The sequence below is a fragment of the Delphinus delphis genome, chromosome 13 (genome assembly GCF_949987515.2).
Source record: "Delphinus delphis chromosome 13, mDelDel1.2, whole genome shotgun sequence".
In the NCBI taxonomy this organism is placed as follows: domain Eukaryota; kingdom Metazoa; phylum Chordata; class Mammalia; order Artiodactyla; family Delphinidae; genus Delphinus; species Delphinus delphis.
The window spans coordinates 65,778,340-65,795,563 of NC_082695.1; the positions used below are offsets into that span (position 1 = coordinate 65,778,340).

The following is a 17,224-nucleotide window of genomic DNA, read 5'->3' on the forward strand; positions in this document are numbered from 1 at the left end:
AGCTCCACAAAGCTACAGATGTACCATTTTCACTGCTGTATAACCAGACCCTGGCATATAATAATTGCTCAATAATAACTGTTTCTAATGAATGAATGGTGATGCAAGTAATTAAAGGAAAAAAAGCACAAATGAAAATAGGCAATTATGAAGTTTAAATTATAAACAAAATTACAGCAGTATAAAAATGTGAAGTCAAAAATAACCTTTTGATTTCAATTTATTTCAGGGAAAACAATTTACACATTCTGTTAGAATATGGAGTTATAAAAGTTTAGCTTTTAACATGCTGTCTTTCAGCAATGGCGAGTCCAGGACCATTTCCTCTACAGGCTTAAACCAGGGTTTCTCAACTTTGGCACTGTTTCCATTTAGGACTGATAGTTGTTTCTTTGGGGGAGGGACCTCTTAACAACATTCCTGCTCTCTACCTATCACTAGATGCCAATGGCAGACCTCCCTCCTCAGTCATGACAACCAAAAATGTATCCAGACATTGCCAAATGTCCCTTGGGGGCAAATATCACTGTTTCACCAACCTCTAAGCAGAAGCAGCCAGGCAAAGTATCCTAACTGATGGAAAAGATCATGAATACAGCAGGGGAAGAGGTCAATGATAGTAACTAAGTAACACAGATCCATCTGGAGATGGATGGTAGAGATGATTGCACAACAATGTAAATGTACTTAATGCCACTGAACTGTACTCTTAAAAATGGTGAAGACGGTAAATTTTATGTTATGTGTATTTTACAATATATTAATTTAAAAAAATACCACTGTAGACAAGATAACTAATTGTATTGGCAACAATATTACCAATAGATATTTATATGCAATGTGTTATTTTATAACTTTAAGGAAACTTTTTTTGCATATGTACGATATAAATATTGTCTTCCTTATTATCCTTGCCATCCAATCAACAAAGTGTAATACTGTCTCATTGGTGTATTACTGAGCAATTGAGAACAAAACAAAGATAAAGATAAAAAGTATCAGATGATCCATAAACCAATACAAAAGTAAAAAAGAATGGAAAAACCAGTAAAACAAGAAGAAAAAAGAAATAATCAAAGTCACGTGCACTCAGAGGCTTTGCTGTTACCAGAGAAGTATCACCAAATACTCTCAGCTCTATGCACGGGGTTTATGTGAGCTCTGTGAGCACTCTCAGGGTATGTGGTCTGAGTACACCAATGTGTAAGGACAACAGTCCTAGCTCTTCTGTGAGTCTGTCTCTTCTTGACTTGAAGAACCATGTTTGCTCTTTCCTCACTATAATACCCTGATATGTTTGGTACCATCCTTAGACCTGAGCAAGAGAGGCCCTTCCCTGGACCGTGCATCTTAAAGGGCTCCAACATCACAAATGCAAAATATAACCTTATTAAAGAACACATGGTATCTCTGTCACCTGGGATCAGCGTTCAGTGCTGACACAGTGAGATCTGCAACCCTCAACATACACTCTTGTGACAAACGCCATCAGGCCCCAGGGAAATGCTTCTGCACACCTCTTGCCCTGTGTCCTTGAAATAAGACAAATGTGTCCAGGCACCTTGAAGGGTGGTGTGGTGGGCTATAACATCACCAATGTCAGAGACAGACACTGCTTTGGAGCGTGGGGAGGCATTGGGCAGCAAAGACGTTTAGATAAAAGGAAAGACAAATTATCTTGTTAATCCTTCCTTCCAGATAGCACAAATGCAAAAAAAAATTCTCACATAATGAAACACCGGTTCCCAGTTGGGTCGAATATCCAATGCCTTGCTTCTCTGCACATTCTAATTGTGGTTTCAGAGGTGCTCACAAATTAGTACAGTATTTGCAACCACTGCCAACCTGACTCATGAGGAACACCCTGCAGTACTGAACAAGTCACATTCCTCTTAAATTTGTTTATATGTAGGTACAGACATGACATGCCCAATGCAAGGCAGCAGTTCTTTATACTGGCAGCTAGATGGAGACCGAATAGTAGAGATTCAAGTACTTTCTTTTTAATATATTAAATGCTTTATTTTTTCAAGAATTAGAAATGTCAGATTTACCTAAATAATTCTGATAAAATATGCTTTTAATATTTAAACAGACATAGGCTACATCCCCATTCTTGCCCTGGCCCCAGAAACATTAGCAGGCTTGGATATGCACAGACACAGAAAGAGCACATTGCTCTCCTTAAAGCTCACATCTCCCCATCCTTCTCTCACTCATGAACACTGCCAGGGCCTTGCACACAGGGAGTACTCGCCCTGGACATGGGATACAAACTTGTTTGGAAAAACAGAATTTAAACGCAAAACCATGGAAACGGGGAGAGTTTTCCCTGCCAGTAGAGGGCAGGAGGTGAGCAGTTTGTAAGGGAAGTGGGGACAACTGAGAGAAGGTCTGCCAGGCAGAGCTCCACGGCACACAAAGAATTAGGTAGCTGCATTTATCACCAAGGTCTGCATACACTGAGGTGCTTTACCCAGTCTAAAGAGGGTACTGTGCTAAGGGTTGGCACACCCAGATACCTTGCACCCTTCACAGTCGTGGGGAGAAAAAGAGAAGACACGATGCTTTTCCCCCAAGAAGTTTCCCATCTTCTCACTGGCTTAAACAGAAAACATCTTACATTGGGCTGAAACAATCCAGACACAAAAGGACAAGTATTATATGATTCCACTTCTCTGAGGTACCTAGAAGAATCCAACTCAGAGACAAAGGTGAACAGGGATTACCAGGGGCTGCAGGTAGAGGGAGAAATACGGAGTTAGTATTCAATGGGTACAGACTTTCAGTTTCGCAAGATGAAAAGGGCTCTGGAGATGGACGGTGGTGATGGCTGCACAACAATGAGTAAGTATTTCATGCCACTGAACTGTGCACTTAAAAATGGTCGACACGGTAAATTTTATGTTCTGTATATTTTACCCAAATAAGTAAACAAATAAAGAAGAAGCAAGCAAGCAACAGGGGGAAAGAAACATCTTTAGAGGAACACTGGGGGGCCTGAGCACCTTGAACAGAGCAGAGCACACAAGTTACTTACTGCTAAGGTAGAAGCCATAGGTTAAGAACTTTACTGTTTTAGAAGAGAACTAGTTTATTTTCAACCTTTGCTGATACAGTTAAACCCACACTATTGGACTTCAGAGGGAGGAGCAGAGGGCGGGGAAAGAGACTCCAGGGTGGATTTTTCAGCCAACCTGGTACATCAAAGATGCTTTTAGCTACAGAGGAGTTTCTTCAAACATTCAGAGTCCAGCCATCCAACTTCTGTTCTCCTGCCTCTGGTCCACAGCTCAGCTGAGTCGCTCCTAATGACAGCCCAGAGCCAGCAGTGGACAAACCACAGCCCACGAGCGACCTGGACAGAGTCCGAGGCTCAGAGCCCATTATTTCTCCAGAACTGCTAACCTCCAGCCCCAGCCATCTCTTCTGATTACAGCTGATGGCCATGTAGCAGGGGAGGGGTCCTGGGCAGCTGCCAGGATTAGTCACGCAGGGTAGAACGCATTCTCCACTGGGGAGGCAAGCATCTGCTCTGTTTTAGCAACACAGCAGACACTCCCTCCATACAACTCTTAAAAAAACACCCACCCACTTACAAGATCAACTGAAATGAAATCTGCTGGAGTGGAAGATACACCATTCACGTGGGTGAACTAATTTTATTTTGTTTTGGGCATGGGGTGGAAAGTTATTCAACATGGTAAACATGATTCCATCTGTTGGGAATTTTGTTTCTCACCTCAAAACCAAGAGGAGGCTGGCAAAGTCTGCAGGCCAGGAAGGGGAAGGGGAGGTGAGCACACCTTAGTGTAAACAACTTTTAACAAACTAACCAACTCACCGTCCCAGGTTTACCAAGGGATGTGCTCAAAGTTGATACAAAACAGAAGTTAGGAGGGGGAAGACGTTCAACCTTCCTACTAATCAATGTGTTAATCTCCACCCACTGTTAAGTACATGTGAGCAAAGCATTAAGACAAGGTCCATTTCTCAAGCAGGTCATTACTACCTAGAAAGACAGGACCAAAGAGCTTGGAAGAAGGAAAAACAGTAAGACAGTAAATGATCAAAGGCTAAGTGATGGGGGACAAAGTTTCAGTGCTCCTGCAGTTCAGAGAGAGGCAATAATCACTCCAGGCCAGGCCAGCTCTGCAGCCCCTCAAACCTGACCCATCCCAAAGCCAAATCTTGATTTTTTTGGCCACTTGGTTCAAAGCCTGTCCATCTCGCAGTCTCCCCTACTGTAAACCCTGCATGCACGACCTGCATTCCCAGCCTCAGGCTGTCCCATCTGTCCCCTTCTGCAGTGGCTTCCAGGTGCACTGGCCTCCCTTCCTTCCACACTCTCAAAGGGGACACACTGAGGCCTCGGGGCTCTGGCGCACAACTCCTGCCTGGATGCTCCCCTCCACCCACCCGGGCCTGAGTCTTCAATGCTGGCTCCTTTCCACAGCCCCTCCCCGGACACCCTCACCTCAGCTCCCTCCTCACTTTCCTCCTGTACCTAGTCTACTGCTTCCGTGCCTACTGCAGCCTCCTTAGGCTCTTTCCCGTATTTCTGTGTTCACGTTCACTGAGCCCTCCAGCACTGAGCTCCCACAAATGGCGGGGCCACAACCGATCACCCATAAACCCCCATGACCAGCACAGCGCAAGCCTTCAAATATTCATGAAATCCACAAATCACAGGGAAGGGTAGTGACAAAAGGCTCATGAAAAGGGAAACTGAATCAGATCTTCTAGAAGGAATACAATTTCCTGGTTACTACCTTGTCTTCCTTTTGAGCGAAACCACCTGAAAATCAACTAACGAAAAAACTCTCGGGGCTTCCCTAGTGCCGCAGTGGTTAAGAATCTGCCTGCCAATGCAGGGGACACGGGTTCGAGCCCTGGTCCGGGAAGATCCCACATGCCGCGGAGCAACTAAGCCCATGCGCGACAGCTACTGGAGCCCACGCGCCTAGAGCCCGTGCTCCGCAACAAGAGAAGCCACCGTGATGAGAAGCCCACGCCCTGCAACGAAGAGTAGCTCCCGCTTGCCACAACTAGAGAAAGCCCGTACGCAGCAACAAAGACCCAACAGAGCCAAAAAAAAAAAAAAAAAAAAACCTCTCACTGGAGCAAATAACATGTAATGAGGGCTTACCTGCCAGGCACGACTCTAAGTACATGCCACACAGTAACTCATTTTATTCTAATGCGCTCCCTAGACAAACTATCACCCCCATGTCACAGATGAAGTAATAGGCACAGAAAAATTGCTAACTTGCTCAAGGGCACAAAGCTAGCAAGGGCCAAGCCAGGACCCCAACCCAGGCAGGCTGGGTCCAGAGCCGGTACTCCAACCACTGTACCAGGCACTGGCTCTTATGCTAAGTGGCTCCCCCTCACCTCCCACTGAGCCTCAACCCCACGGAGGGAAGCCTCCTGTGCCCCCCACTCCACCGAGAAGATTCTTGCCTCAGTCACCCGCCATCTCTCAGCTGCTAACACCAATGGGCACTTGTTTGTAATGGGCCATCCACTCAGCAGCTTCACGGTTTCAACTTTCACATACATCACCATCAACAGCAACAAAACGGACGCCAGGGGCTCAGAAGCTCCACCGTGCAGGACACGCTCTAGCCACAATGTAGCATCCAACCCTGCTCAGGAGAGCTCTGCACTCCCACCCCCATCACTGCACTCACAGTTTCATCTTCCAGTTGGAGCTGGAGGCTCTTCTCACCCTCCTTGTAGTCCTTGGTTAATTCAGCTGAGCGCCACACTTCATCGGGGTCAGGGATCCAGACCCTTGTGTACTGAAAGATTAAAAGAGAAGAAACTTAGATGCTAAGAGAAGCTTTCAGGTATGCCCTCTATGAGGGGCCCTCAGAACTTTTAAAGTCATCTGCACACATTTCCCTCCCTTCTCATTTCAAGATACAAGGCGATTCAATACCATGACAAGAGACAAGTCACAAGATTGGTTACAGAGGACTCCTTCTAGATCCTAACAGAATGTCACAGATCAGTGAAATTCAAATTCTACCAGGGGAATGCCAAGCCTAGATTTGGTTATATCCAGAGTTTTACACCATTATCTCAAAAGGTGGTACAAAATTGCAATGTCAGAGGGAGTGTCTAGTGTGCTGCAAACAAAGATTAAGACAACACATGCAAAACCCAACAAGACAATGTAGCAAGTCTTCAGAGCTTGGGAATCTCTGCTTTGATATTCTGCATTCAGGGTCAAAGTCATTTTCCTGCAGAAGTGAAAGTGGTCAGCAAATTGAAACTGTTAATATATTCCTGAGTTGTCAGCAATCTCAGTTTAGTTGTGCATTCTTTAAGCCACGAACATACCCACAAATCTCATGCATCCTTCCCCAGCCCCCATCCGGATCAAGCGTCCACAAGGTCATTAAGCTGGCCAAATCCTGGCAGGAAAGAACGCAGCCCTTGGCGAGTGGGAGGCACTGGCAATGTCACTCGGGCGCCCTCCGCCCTGACTGCACATTAGAATCACCTGGGAGCCTTGAAAAGACCAGATCGGGGTTCACCTCAGACCCAAGCAGCACTTGAGGTGACATGAAAGCTCCCAGGTGAGTGTAACGTGCAGCTGGGGAGAACCACGGGTCTGCACCAAACGGCAGCATCTACTAGTGGCTGTCCCTCTCGGCACCACGCCCCTTACCTCTGTCAGACACGTTTTCTCAGTATTTGTCTCATAGGTATGCGATTTCCACAGGGCCTATCTGCTTGAGAAGCTGTCTGTGTACACGGGCACATACCCCCCTCCCATTATATATATTTTTAAATTTTTATATATAATTATATTTTTGTATTTATGTATAATCATATATATATCTATAAAATGGCCACAGAATATTTTTAGCAAAATTAATACTCCTGAAATTAATAGTTCTTAAGACCAGAGGCCAGCCAGAATGTGTGCTTGTGTCAGCACAACCCACCTCCCCGTGGAGGGACAGCAAAGCACAGGCCCTGTGGCCGGTCAGTTGCCGACCTGATTTTGGTCCTGCTTTCTTACAGCATGTTGCTCCACGTGATCACTGGCCGTTTTTAAAAGCAAGGCCCGGCCCCTGCTACACTTGTCTCTAATTCAGGATCGAGGAGTGAAAGTCGTGAGGCAAGAGATTCAGAACACCAGTTAATGGGAAAGCAAACCACCACCAACTTGCATCACTGATACCCCAGCTCAGGGTACAAAGCCAAAGTCATTTGCTTTTGGTTTTCCAATGAATCAAGTTCACAGGATTGTCTCTCTGCCTCTGAGCCTGCACTACAGCAAGGTACTCCTATATCTTTAGAGGAAGATACTCTGTAGCTTTATAGTATCTGAGTGCTATCGAGTATTACATGAAGAATGTTTAGAGGCATCTCCAGAGAAAACTGAGCGTTTCAACATTTCTCTCCCTTCAGGTGTTCTAACTTACCTTGTCCTCTACCATTTGAGCCCACCATCCATCCAGCTGTGGGGACTTTTAAGCTCCTGTCCCCCAGCTTCAAGTGAGTGACTTTTCTTAGCCTCACTACACTTCCTGTCCCTGAGTTAGGCCGCTGGGACTCCCCTTCCAGTCAGAGGGAGGACAGCGCACCTAAGAAGCTCTATTCAAAGCCAAGTCTCCACTCAGTGTAAAGTGGTGTCAGGAAAGGCTCAAGATAACAGAGTGACAAACAACAGAGAAGGGGGAAATGCCAACAGGAAGCGACTGGAGGTGGTGACGTGTGGACATCGTCAAGCTGCGTGATGTACTGGAAGCCAAGGAGCCCAGTCCCAGCTCACACGGCGGCTCCTCTGGCCTTAACCCTGCTGTCCACGTGCCTCTCACCGGACAGTTCACTGCACCCAGCACTGGGGAACCTCGCTGCCTGGCTCTGCTGCTGTTTAATTCTCACTCTGGGAGGGTCCATTTACTCTTCTACTTACATAGATCTCTTCTCTCTAAGCAGACTGAAAATACCTGGTAGGCAGAAAATTGTCATCTATATTTTCCTGAACCCACAGAATCCATCAGAGCATCAGGGGCATAAGGGAACCCTACTGATACTTTAGCTCCTTGCTACTCCAGGTGAGGACCTCAGCCTCACCACTACCTGGGAGCTGGTTAGAAATGCAGAATCTCACACCCACGGCATCAGAGTGGGCACACCTAAGTACCTGGTGTTCTGCTCCCGCAATATGTTCTCACTCTTCCCTGTTTTTGTACACAGGCCAGACTACAGCCCTGGACCAAATCTGGTGAGCCACTTGTTTTTATACAGCCCATGAATGAAGAACAGTCTTTAAATGGTTAAACGGCTGGGGAAAAAAAAAATCAAAAGAATGATAATCATATGCTAACACATGAAAACTATATGTGTCAAATTTTGGTGTCTGTAAAGTTTTATTGGAACACAAGGACACATTCTACCTACGTATTGTCTGTGGCTGCTTCCACATATCAGCGACAGTTGTAACATAGGCCCTATGGCCCCAAAACCTAAAATATTTACCCTCTGGCCCTTTACAGAAAAGGTTTGCTGCCCTCTACCTTTGAACATGCTGTTTCCTCAGCCTAGAATGTCCTTTCCTCATTGTCTATGTGGGCAGAGTCCAAGTTCCAGCGCCATCTCCTCACTGAACCCTTCCTTCCCTGTGCACTACAGAGGTAGCCCTTCCCAACTCTGGATGATCAACTCTTTTATCAACCCTTCTATCTTCTCGCAATCAACTCTTCTATGATCAAATTTCTTTACGGTTTTTGCAGTCGTTTCTTTCACGTCAGTTTCCTCTTACTACTCCAAGGTCTTTCAGATACACCATGGGGCATTTCTGTATCCCTGGCATGTAGTAGATGCTCAGGAAATGTTTACTGAGACAGGAATCAGTGAAAAGAGAAGGTGTGTTTATGGGGCACCTGGTGTATACATAAAACACTGTGATAAGCACCATGTAACCAAGTATAAACATGAAGATCTGTACCCTCACGTTAAGGAACATACAGTCTAGTTGGATAGATAATTCATATAAAAAATATACTCTATGGGGAGGTGTGACCGATTCCTAAGGAGAGTAACAGCTAATCAGTCAGGGGGGGCAGGCAAGGCAAGAGAAGGGAGGGCAATGATGGTAAATGCCAACTTAGAGAGGAAACAGGTGACCAGATTGTCCTACAATGTCTTAAAGGCTAGTGTGCATTACAGATCTGATCAAGCAAGCTTTAGATTCAAATCCAGTAAACATCTGAGTACCCACTCTGTGCTAGATGCTGTCACGTGCCCTCCATCCCCACAATGAAGACACATGTGGACATGCATTGAGATTACAGCAGTTCATTGTTCAACAAGAATGAAGTAAACCCTGTATTGTGATGGGATGGGATGGGTGATATTTGCAGGCAGGCCTCCCCACCGTTACGCTACTTCATAGATTCTCCGCTTAAGGTGCCTATGAGTTACTGAGCAGGGCTGTTCACCCAATGTCACATATGCTGCACTTGAGCTATTTATAGGACTTCCAAGGGCAATTTTAACCACAATCAAGTTTTGCTTTATGTGCTGACTGAGCCAACAAGCCCCTCCACTCAGACCAAGGAAGAGCCACTGCCCCTGTAACTGAGTACAAGGTGGGGCATGATCAGTACAAAGTAAACAGTCAAGAGAACAGACACACAAACGGAGAGGAAGGAGAGATAAGGAACACAGTAGCCAGCAAAGACTTGAGGGAGACATACACATGGAATCTAAACAATAGTACAAATGAGCTTACCTACAAAACAGAAACAGACTCACAAACAGAAAATAAACTTACTGTTACCAAAGGGGAATGCAGGGAGGGATAAATTGGGAGTATGGGATTTACAGATGCACACTACCATGTATAAAATAGATAAACAACATGGGTTTACTGTATAGCACAGGGAACTATATTCGATATCTTATAATAAACTATAATGGAAAAGAATTTTAAACGTATATATATATAACCATATCACTTTGCTGGACACCTGAAACTAACACAATATTGTAAATCAACTATACTTCAATTAAACAAAAAAGACTTGAGGGAGGAAGACAGATGTCATCTGAGCTGTGGAGATGGAAAGAATTTGTGTGGGTTTTTTTAATTTATTTATTTTTTCTTATTAGTCATCTATTTTATACACATCAGTGTACACATGTCAATCCCAATCTCCCAATTCATCACACCACCTCCCTCTACCACTTTCCCACCTTGGAGTCCATATGTTTGTTCTCTGCATCTGTGTCTCAATTTCTGCTCTGCAAACCAGTTCATCTGTACCATTTTCTAGGTTCCACATATATGTGTTAACATACGAAATGTTTTTCTCTTTCTGACTTACTTCACTCTGTATGACAGTCTCTAGATGCATCCACGTCTCTACAAATGACCCAATTTCATTCCTTTTTATGGCTGAGTAATATTCCATTGTATATATGTACCACAACTTCTTTATCCATTCGTCTGTCGATGGGCATTTAGGTTGCTTCCATGACCTGGCTATTGTAAAGAGTGCTGCAATGAACATTGGGGTGCATATGTCTTTTTGAATTATGGTTTTCTCTAGGTATATGCCCAGTAGTGGGATTGCTGGGTCATATGGTAATTCTATTTTTAGTTCTTTAAGGAACCTCCATACTGTTCTCCATAGTGGGTGTATCAGTTTACATTCCCACCAACAGTGCAAGAGGGTTCCCTTTTCTCCACACCCTCTCCAGCATTTGTTGTTTGTAGATTTTCTGATGATGCCCATTCTAACTGGTGTGAGGTGATTCCTCATTGTAGTTTCGATTTGCATTTCTCTAATAATTAGTGATGTTGAGCAGCTTTTCATGTGCTTCTTGGCCATCTGTATGTCTTCTTTGGAAAATGTCTATTTAGGTCTTCTGCCCATTTTTGGACTGGGTTTTTTTTTTTTTAATATTGAGCTACATGAGCTGTTTATATATATTGGAGATTAATCCTTTGTCCGTTGATTCGTTTGCAAATATTTTCTCCCATTCAGAGGGTTGTCTTTTTGTCTTGTTTATGGTTTCCTTTGCTGTGCAAAAGCTTTTAAGTTTCATTAGGTCCCATTTGTTTATTTTTGTTTTTATTTCCAGTACTCTAGGAGGTGGATCAAAAAATATCCTGCTGTGATTTATGTCAAAGAGTGTTCTTCCTATGTTTTCCTCTAAGAGTTTTATAGTGCCTGGTCTTATATTTAGGTCTCTAATCTGGAGATGGAAAGAATTTGTAAGGGAAGGGTTTCCTTTGCGATGATGAAAATGTTCTGCAACTAGATAGACATGGTGGTTGCACAACACTGTGAATGCACTTGATGCTGCTGAATGGTTCATTTAATAGTTAATTTTTTGTCCTGTGAATTTCACCTCAATTTAAAAAACAGAAACTGTTTTGGTTGCAGATGATGCGAACAGCATCCTGCACCTCTCTCCTGACATGGGTTCTCACTTCTAATATCTGGAAAAGCAGTAAGATAAAATATATTCTTTTAACAGAAAGCCATCATTTCTATGAGCCAGACAGAAATGTTCTAGAACCAAGGTTCTGTGCTGCCTCTTCATTTTTTCTCACCTTCAGGGAATTCCTTCAAACAAATCTGACCTCTACCAACTTTCCTGGAGGCAGCAGACTGTAGGAAAGACAAGCTCCCTCACAGAGTCCTATTACAGTACTACTCAATTTGTCACTGCGCTGTTTTAACAATACTTAATCCCATCATATCAAAGTAAATAAAATAACGTCTGACCTAATTGTCAAATAAAAACTGATTTTTCTTTTGGAAAGCGGCCAGTGTATTAACCGGAGAAGGCAGATGCCTCTCTGAAATGAAATGCATTAGTACTGAGAGCGATTCTCCAGCCGGAGTTCATTTCTCCCATCTCTGCGGCAGGCACAGAGGCAGCTCTGACAGACAGCTGGAGGGAGCGGCTGCCTCTGGCTCTAGTGCTCAACCCTGGCGCAGGGGAGAACCACCTGGGGAGCTTTTAAAGCTTCCCCAGCCAGGCAACACCTCAGGCCAATTACATCAATCTCTGGGGTGGGAACCAGGCAGTGTTTTTTTAAAGCTCCCCAGATGCATCTGATGTGCAGGCAGGTCTGAAAAACAGCAGTCCTTGTGGTTTGACTTGGTAACTGATTTGCAGGGCAGCACAGACCTTCATGTGCCCGGAGGCCTCTCCCCACTGGCCTGTGGTCGAACGTGAAATTCCAGTCCGAGGATTCTTTATCCTGAGCAGAACACTATCTGCAGAAAGCCCCTGCTGAAGTGTAAGTGCTACTGAGAAGAGTACAGCACTTGCCCATTTATACTAATGATCACGCAGTGCAGTGCTGTGGTTAAGTGCGCGGGCTCTAGAGCTAGACAGCCTGGGTAAGAATTCCAGCCACCACTCATTAGGCTGGGTAAGGTGATGAATGGGTCTGAGCCTCGGTTTCCTCATTTGAACAATCTGGGCAAAAGTTAGACCAACCTCATGAAGCGTCCTAAGAATTAGATGAGATCCCGCAGTATTGGTACTGTACGCATTAGGCAGTAGTGGCAGTGGTGATGATATTAGACACTGTGCAGTCTAGAAGGCAGGATCCTCCTGGGATCCTGCAGACGATCAGGGAACAGGAAACAAACCCAAGGTGTTCCATGTGACTGGGATCCTTTAGATGTCCTGCAAATCATCATACAGAGGTAGCCATGCTTTGCCTTAAAATCAGTAACTGGATCTAGACTACTTCAACCTCAGAACCCTGAGAGGAGTGACTCTCAATGCTGGCTGGCATGTAAGAATTCTCTGCAGATCTTTAAAAAAAAAAAAAAGACCCAATGCTCATATCCCACACTTGAATAATCAAGTCTGAGAGTAGGCCCCGAGCACTGTACTTTCATTTTACGCTTTCCAAGTGATGAATGTGCCAGCAGAGTTAAAATCACTGTTTCAGAGTGAGCCTCAGAACCGAAGTGGACTTTAGGGAAAAGAGAATAGGAACACTGGAAACATTCACTCCACCGAGTTATTAATAATGCCACCTCCATAATCTTACACTCATATAAGTAATTTAATCATTTCATCTAGTTTTAAAATGGAAATAAGATGAGCAGGGTTATCATTAATATTTCACAAAGAAGAAACTTGAGGGTAAAACATACTGGACAATTTGCCCACGTTCACAGTGAAGAGCCGAGTTCAGGGCAGAATCGAAGAGAAGATCTCAGACTCTAAGTCCTCCACTGTCTCCCCCCACCCATGGAGGAATACTGACTTTCTTACAGCAGCCCAAGTCCCACTGAGTAGGTATTTTATACAGTTAAAGTGTCTTATAATCACACATGAAAAAAGTGCAAACACCCATTGACAATGACATGCCAAGTTAAGCCACTAAGTAGTTTTGGAGTTAAGAATCAGACGGAAGTTTTGGTCACAATGTAGTCCTGACTTGAAGCAAGGCAATCTGGGCACAGACCCCCGGGAATGGATGAGAGGGGACCCCACAGCCTAACCTGGTGACTCACTGGATAAACTGCCTGCCCATTCCTACCTGTGTTTAGGCGACAAAGAGCAGGCCCACTGTCGGCCTTATTCACGGCTGTACCCCAGCACTGACATGACGTCACGGTTAGCAGGAACTCAAATCTCTGCTCTATGACTGAAAGCGAGGCTCTGGTTAGGGGTGGGAGGGGAGTCCTTTTGATAAAACAGAGAAACCAGTCAACAGATTTACTCAGGGCGTGGATTTTTTTCTAGAACTCATTTGGAGAAGATGCAAGATCAAGTTGGTCAACTTCCATCCCTCAAGGAGCACAGAAGCCACCAAATTTCTCCGTACAGGACCAATCTGAGATCCAGCACAGAAAGGAGCATCAACAAACAATAGTGCTTCTCAGCACTGTTACAAGTAAGTGGACAGGCTGTGGGTTTCAAGGGAAAACATAACTGTGAAAAGGTAAGGAGGTGAGACCTGGAACTCAGATGCCGCCCAAGGCAGGAAGGATCACACACAGCAAAAGGACAGCAAGCTGTTTCCCCAACCTTGCCCAAGTCCAGCTACAAAGTGCTAGGACGGCAGGCTGAGAACCACAGTGCTAAGAGACCACAAAACCTTCTAGGCCAAAAATCATGTGTCCCTTATTGAAAATGGGGCTATTCATAGCTCAGTTCTTTAGTGAGGTTAGGAAGACACCTGAACGCTTCTCCAAAATGTCATAAGTGATCCTCTGTGGGGGTAAGGGTCCATTTCGAAGCTTCCCCTGCTAAAGCAACAGTTCTTGGAGGGAAAAGAAAGACAACACACTTCCCTAAGCTGACAGTTTCATTTCAGCACCATCACAAGAGCAGTTTCCCCAGTGGTGTGGTGCCTGGCAGGGTACTGCCACGTTGTAGGAACTATGAAGACACCTTACCCAGCTGCCCTTATAGCAGGAGGTGGGTCACATTTCATTCTTTTGCATGTGAAGAGTCTAGAGGACAAAGACTAGGCCTTTGACCACATCCTAGCAGAAGCTCCCACAATCCTCTGCACATCTATTGAAGTCTGAAGATCATGCTCATGTACCCAGATACCAACTGCATCCTGAACCCAGTGGTGGTGATTAGTCCCCCAAATCTGGGGGCCAAAGTCAAGGACATCCCCAGCAGCAAGTTGCTGGGCATCTTGCCTTCCCACTGACTGGGCTCCCGCTATGGGAGACACGTGAGTAGGAGGCTAAGATGCAGGTGTCAGGTACTAGCCTCAACCCCCATCACAGGCTGTTTCCTCATCTGTAGGGTGGAGAAATACCGCCCGTATTACAGTTGCTGTTAGGATTAAATGAAATGAAACATTGAGCACAGCATCTGTGACAGGAGTTGTTGTTACTGTGGCAGAAACTCAGGCCCTGGGATAGAGACACGGAAAACTCCCTGTAGGAGAGCACAGACACAACCAAATAATCCCAACAGAACCACATGCACAGAAAGTGTCATGGGAACACAGAAGCTCCAACTTCCTGAGTTAGTTACCTCCTCCCCTCCCCCCAGCACCAAGGCCAGCCTCCTGGTTTCCCTATGTACTCATTCCCATTAAAGGCTTCCTGGACCAGTAATAACCTTCCTTTTTCCCCAGATGCTCTGCACTGGGAAGCTCCCTATAACTTACAGCCAGAGGGATTATATGTAAATATTCTGTTTGTCCAGAGCCAAGAAGTAACTGAAAATCCATGTACAATTCTGGGCCAATGAGGTAGGTTCCTGAGGCCCCACCCAGAACTCTTCCAAACTTGTTCCATGTCCTTTCCTAAATGGGAGAACCAAGCTAGTCCAAATGCCAAGAAGAACTTTAACTTAATGCAGAGAGACTGGGATAGCAAAAAGCCACTCAGCATCCTTGGTGTAAAAAGGATAGAACAAAACCAGAGAAGTGAGCTTTATTCTATAACATATAAAGTGCACAGTTAAACAGCAACGTTATAATAAAACCCAACACTTCCTGTCATTTAAATGAAACAAAAGTCAAATATACCAAAAGGAAGGTCCGTCAACCTATTTCCTGCACCGACCATCACATCGTAGTTTATACATTTGCTATCTTATGTGCTTATAGCACTATATCATCTCAACCCAGTCTTCCGAGGAGAGATTCAACGCTTTCTGATATCTGATTACATCATCAGTCACAATTACATCTTAATCCACATTCTATATCTGCCAATGCAGACCCAAGTCTCCATGTGGCTGGTGAAACAATTTATCTGTTTACTGCCCTGCAGATGCTAACAGAATAAGCAGTATGTCCTTAAGTGACAAATGGACAAGATGGGAGGCGCTTGGTGTTCGGAGGGCATCGCCGAGTCATTTTATCCATCCAGTTTATACCAGCAGCACATGTGGTTGATGGAAGCTACAGTGATACCAGAGACTTAGAAACAGCCATAAAGCAATGTGTTACTTTTGAAGGTTTGGAAAGACCACTGAAGTTTCCCTATTTAAAAAGGGTATGTTGATGGCAAGCCGGTTTTGTAAGCCTGCAATGTTAAATCCATTTAACCTGCTACTAAAGAAGCTAGAAAAGATTTACTCAAAGCTAGTACATTTCATGCAGCTAAATATATGTCTGAATCTTCTCGAGAAGCTAAAGCTTTGCTGGAATTCCACTTCCAGCAACATGACTACTGCTCCTAGACTGTGGACTCTCCCTGTACAGGGCAAATTAGTATGTAAATTAAATACTCCATAATCATATTATTACAAATCTTTAAGTCATTTAAGACAGTTTTCCAGAGCACACCACCTTCATATTTCCACCTAAGCTCTTTGAAATACCTCGACTTTCCAAATCCATATACGATGCCATCACTGGGCAGCTGTTTCCCTCCTTCCTGCAGGTATATACTCCTGAGCTCCACAGTCGAAGACTACTGTATTGTTTTTCCCAAAGAAACAGTCTTAGTAGTTTACACTCACCACAATGCTTATTAGCAAATCACAGTCCTAGAAATATTCACCAAGGCAAAGTTAAGCTTGTTTGCTTCCATTTTTTAATTTAAACCCTGTTCCATTAATAGACCTCTCTCTAAGAAACCAAAATCAGCACTGACTGAAGCCATTTCAGGCTAAGCTGGCTTCTGCAGACAGAACTTCACTGAGCAAAAATAAATAACTGAGAAAGCACTGGGACACTACTCTTTTCTGAAGAGAATTTCTGCTCTTGCTTTGTCTTTAAGAGATCATCTATCTTAGAACTTAAATGCCTTACACACTTGCATTTGGGACTCAAGCCAGCTCCCAACCTTCCTTACCCAGGATAAAGCATTCCGGCCTTCCCGTCACCGGTATTCAAACACTTCATCTTTGAGGCTATTCAGTAAATACTCTTCGACTGGGACATGTCCCACATAAGCTACAAGGCCCCCCCGACCAGAACACAGACTCTAGTCCATTCATTCATCCATCAGTATTTACTGAACACCTGCCACATGACAGGCACTGTGCAAGGTGCTGGGACCCGGAAAAAGAAGACATGTCCCTATCTTCAAGGATGTCAGACCACATTACGCAATCAGTCTACTGAATGGTCAGAACTGCTTGGACAGCACAGACATTCACAGCATGTAGCTGGGGGCCCTAACCTAGTCTGGATCATCAGGAAAGGCTTTGTTGAAAGAGCAGGATTCAAGCTAAATCCTAGATGGCCAAGGAGTTGGCTAGACATATTGAGGAGGAAGGAGTGTTCTAGGCTGAG

The 17,224-nt window shown here is 44.5% G+C and overlaps 1 protein-coding gene across 2 annotated transcripts in view; it reads right to left on the reverse strand.

The window, feature by feature from the left end:
- MYO5B (myosin VB) overlaps positions 1-17,224 on the reverse strand; it is a 382,270-nt gene that overhangs the window by 221,251 nt on the left and 143,795 nt on the right. For both annotated transcript variants that reach the window (XM_060029032.1, XM_060029033.1), the window contains exon 2: positions 5,694-5,804. In XM_060029032.1, coding sequence (XP_059885015.1) covers positions 5,694-5,804 — 111 coding nt within the window. The remainder of the gene's footprint in view (positions 1-5,693; positions 5,805-17,224) is intronic.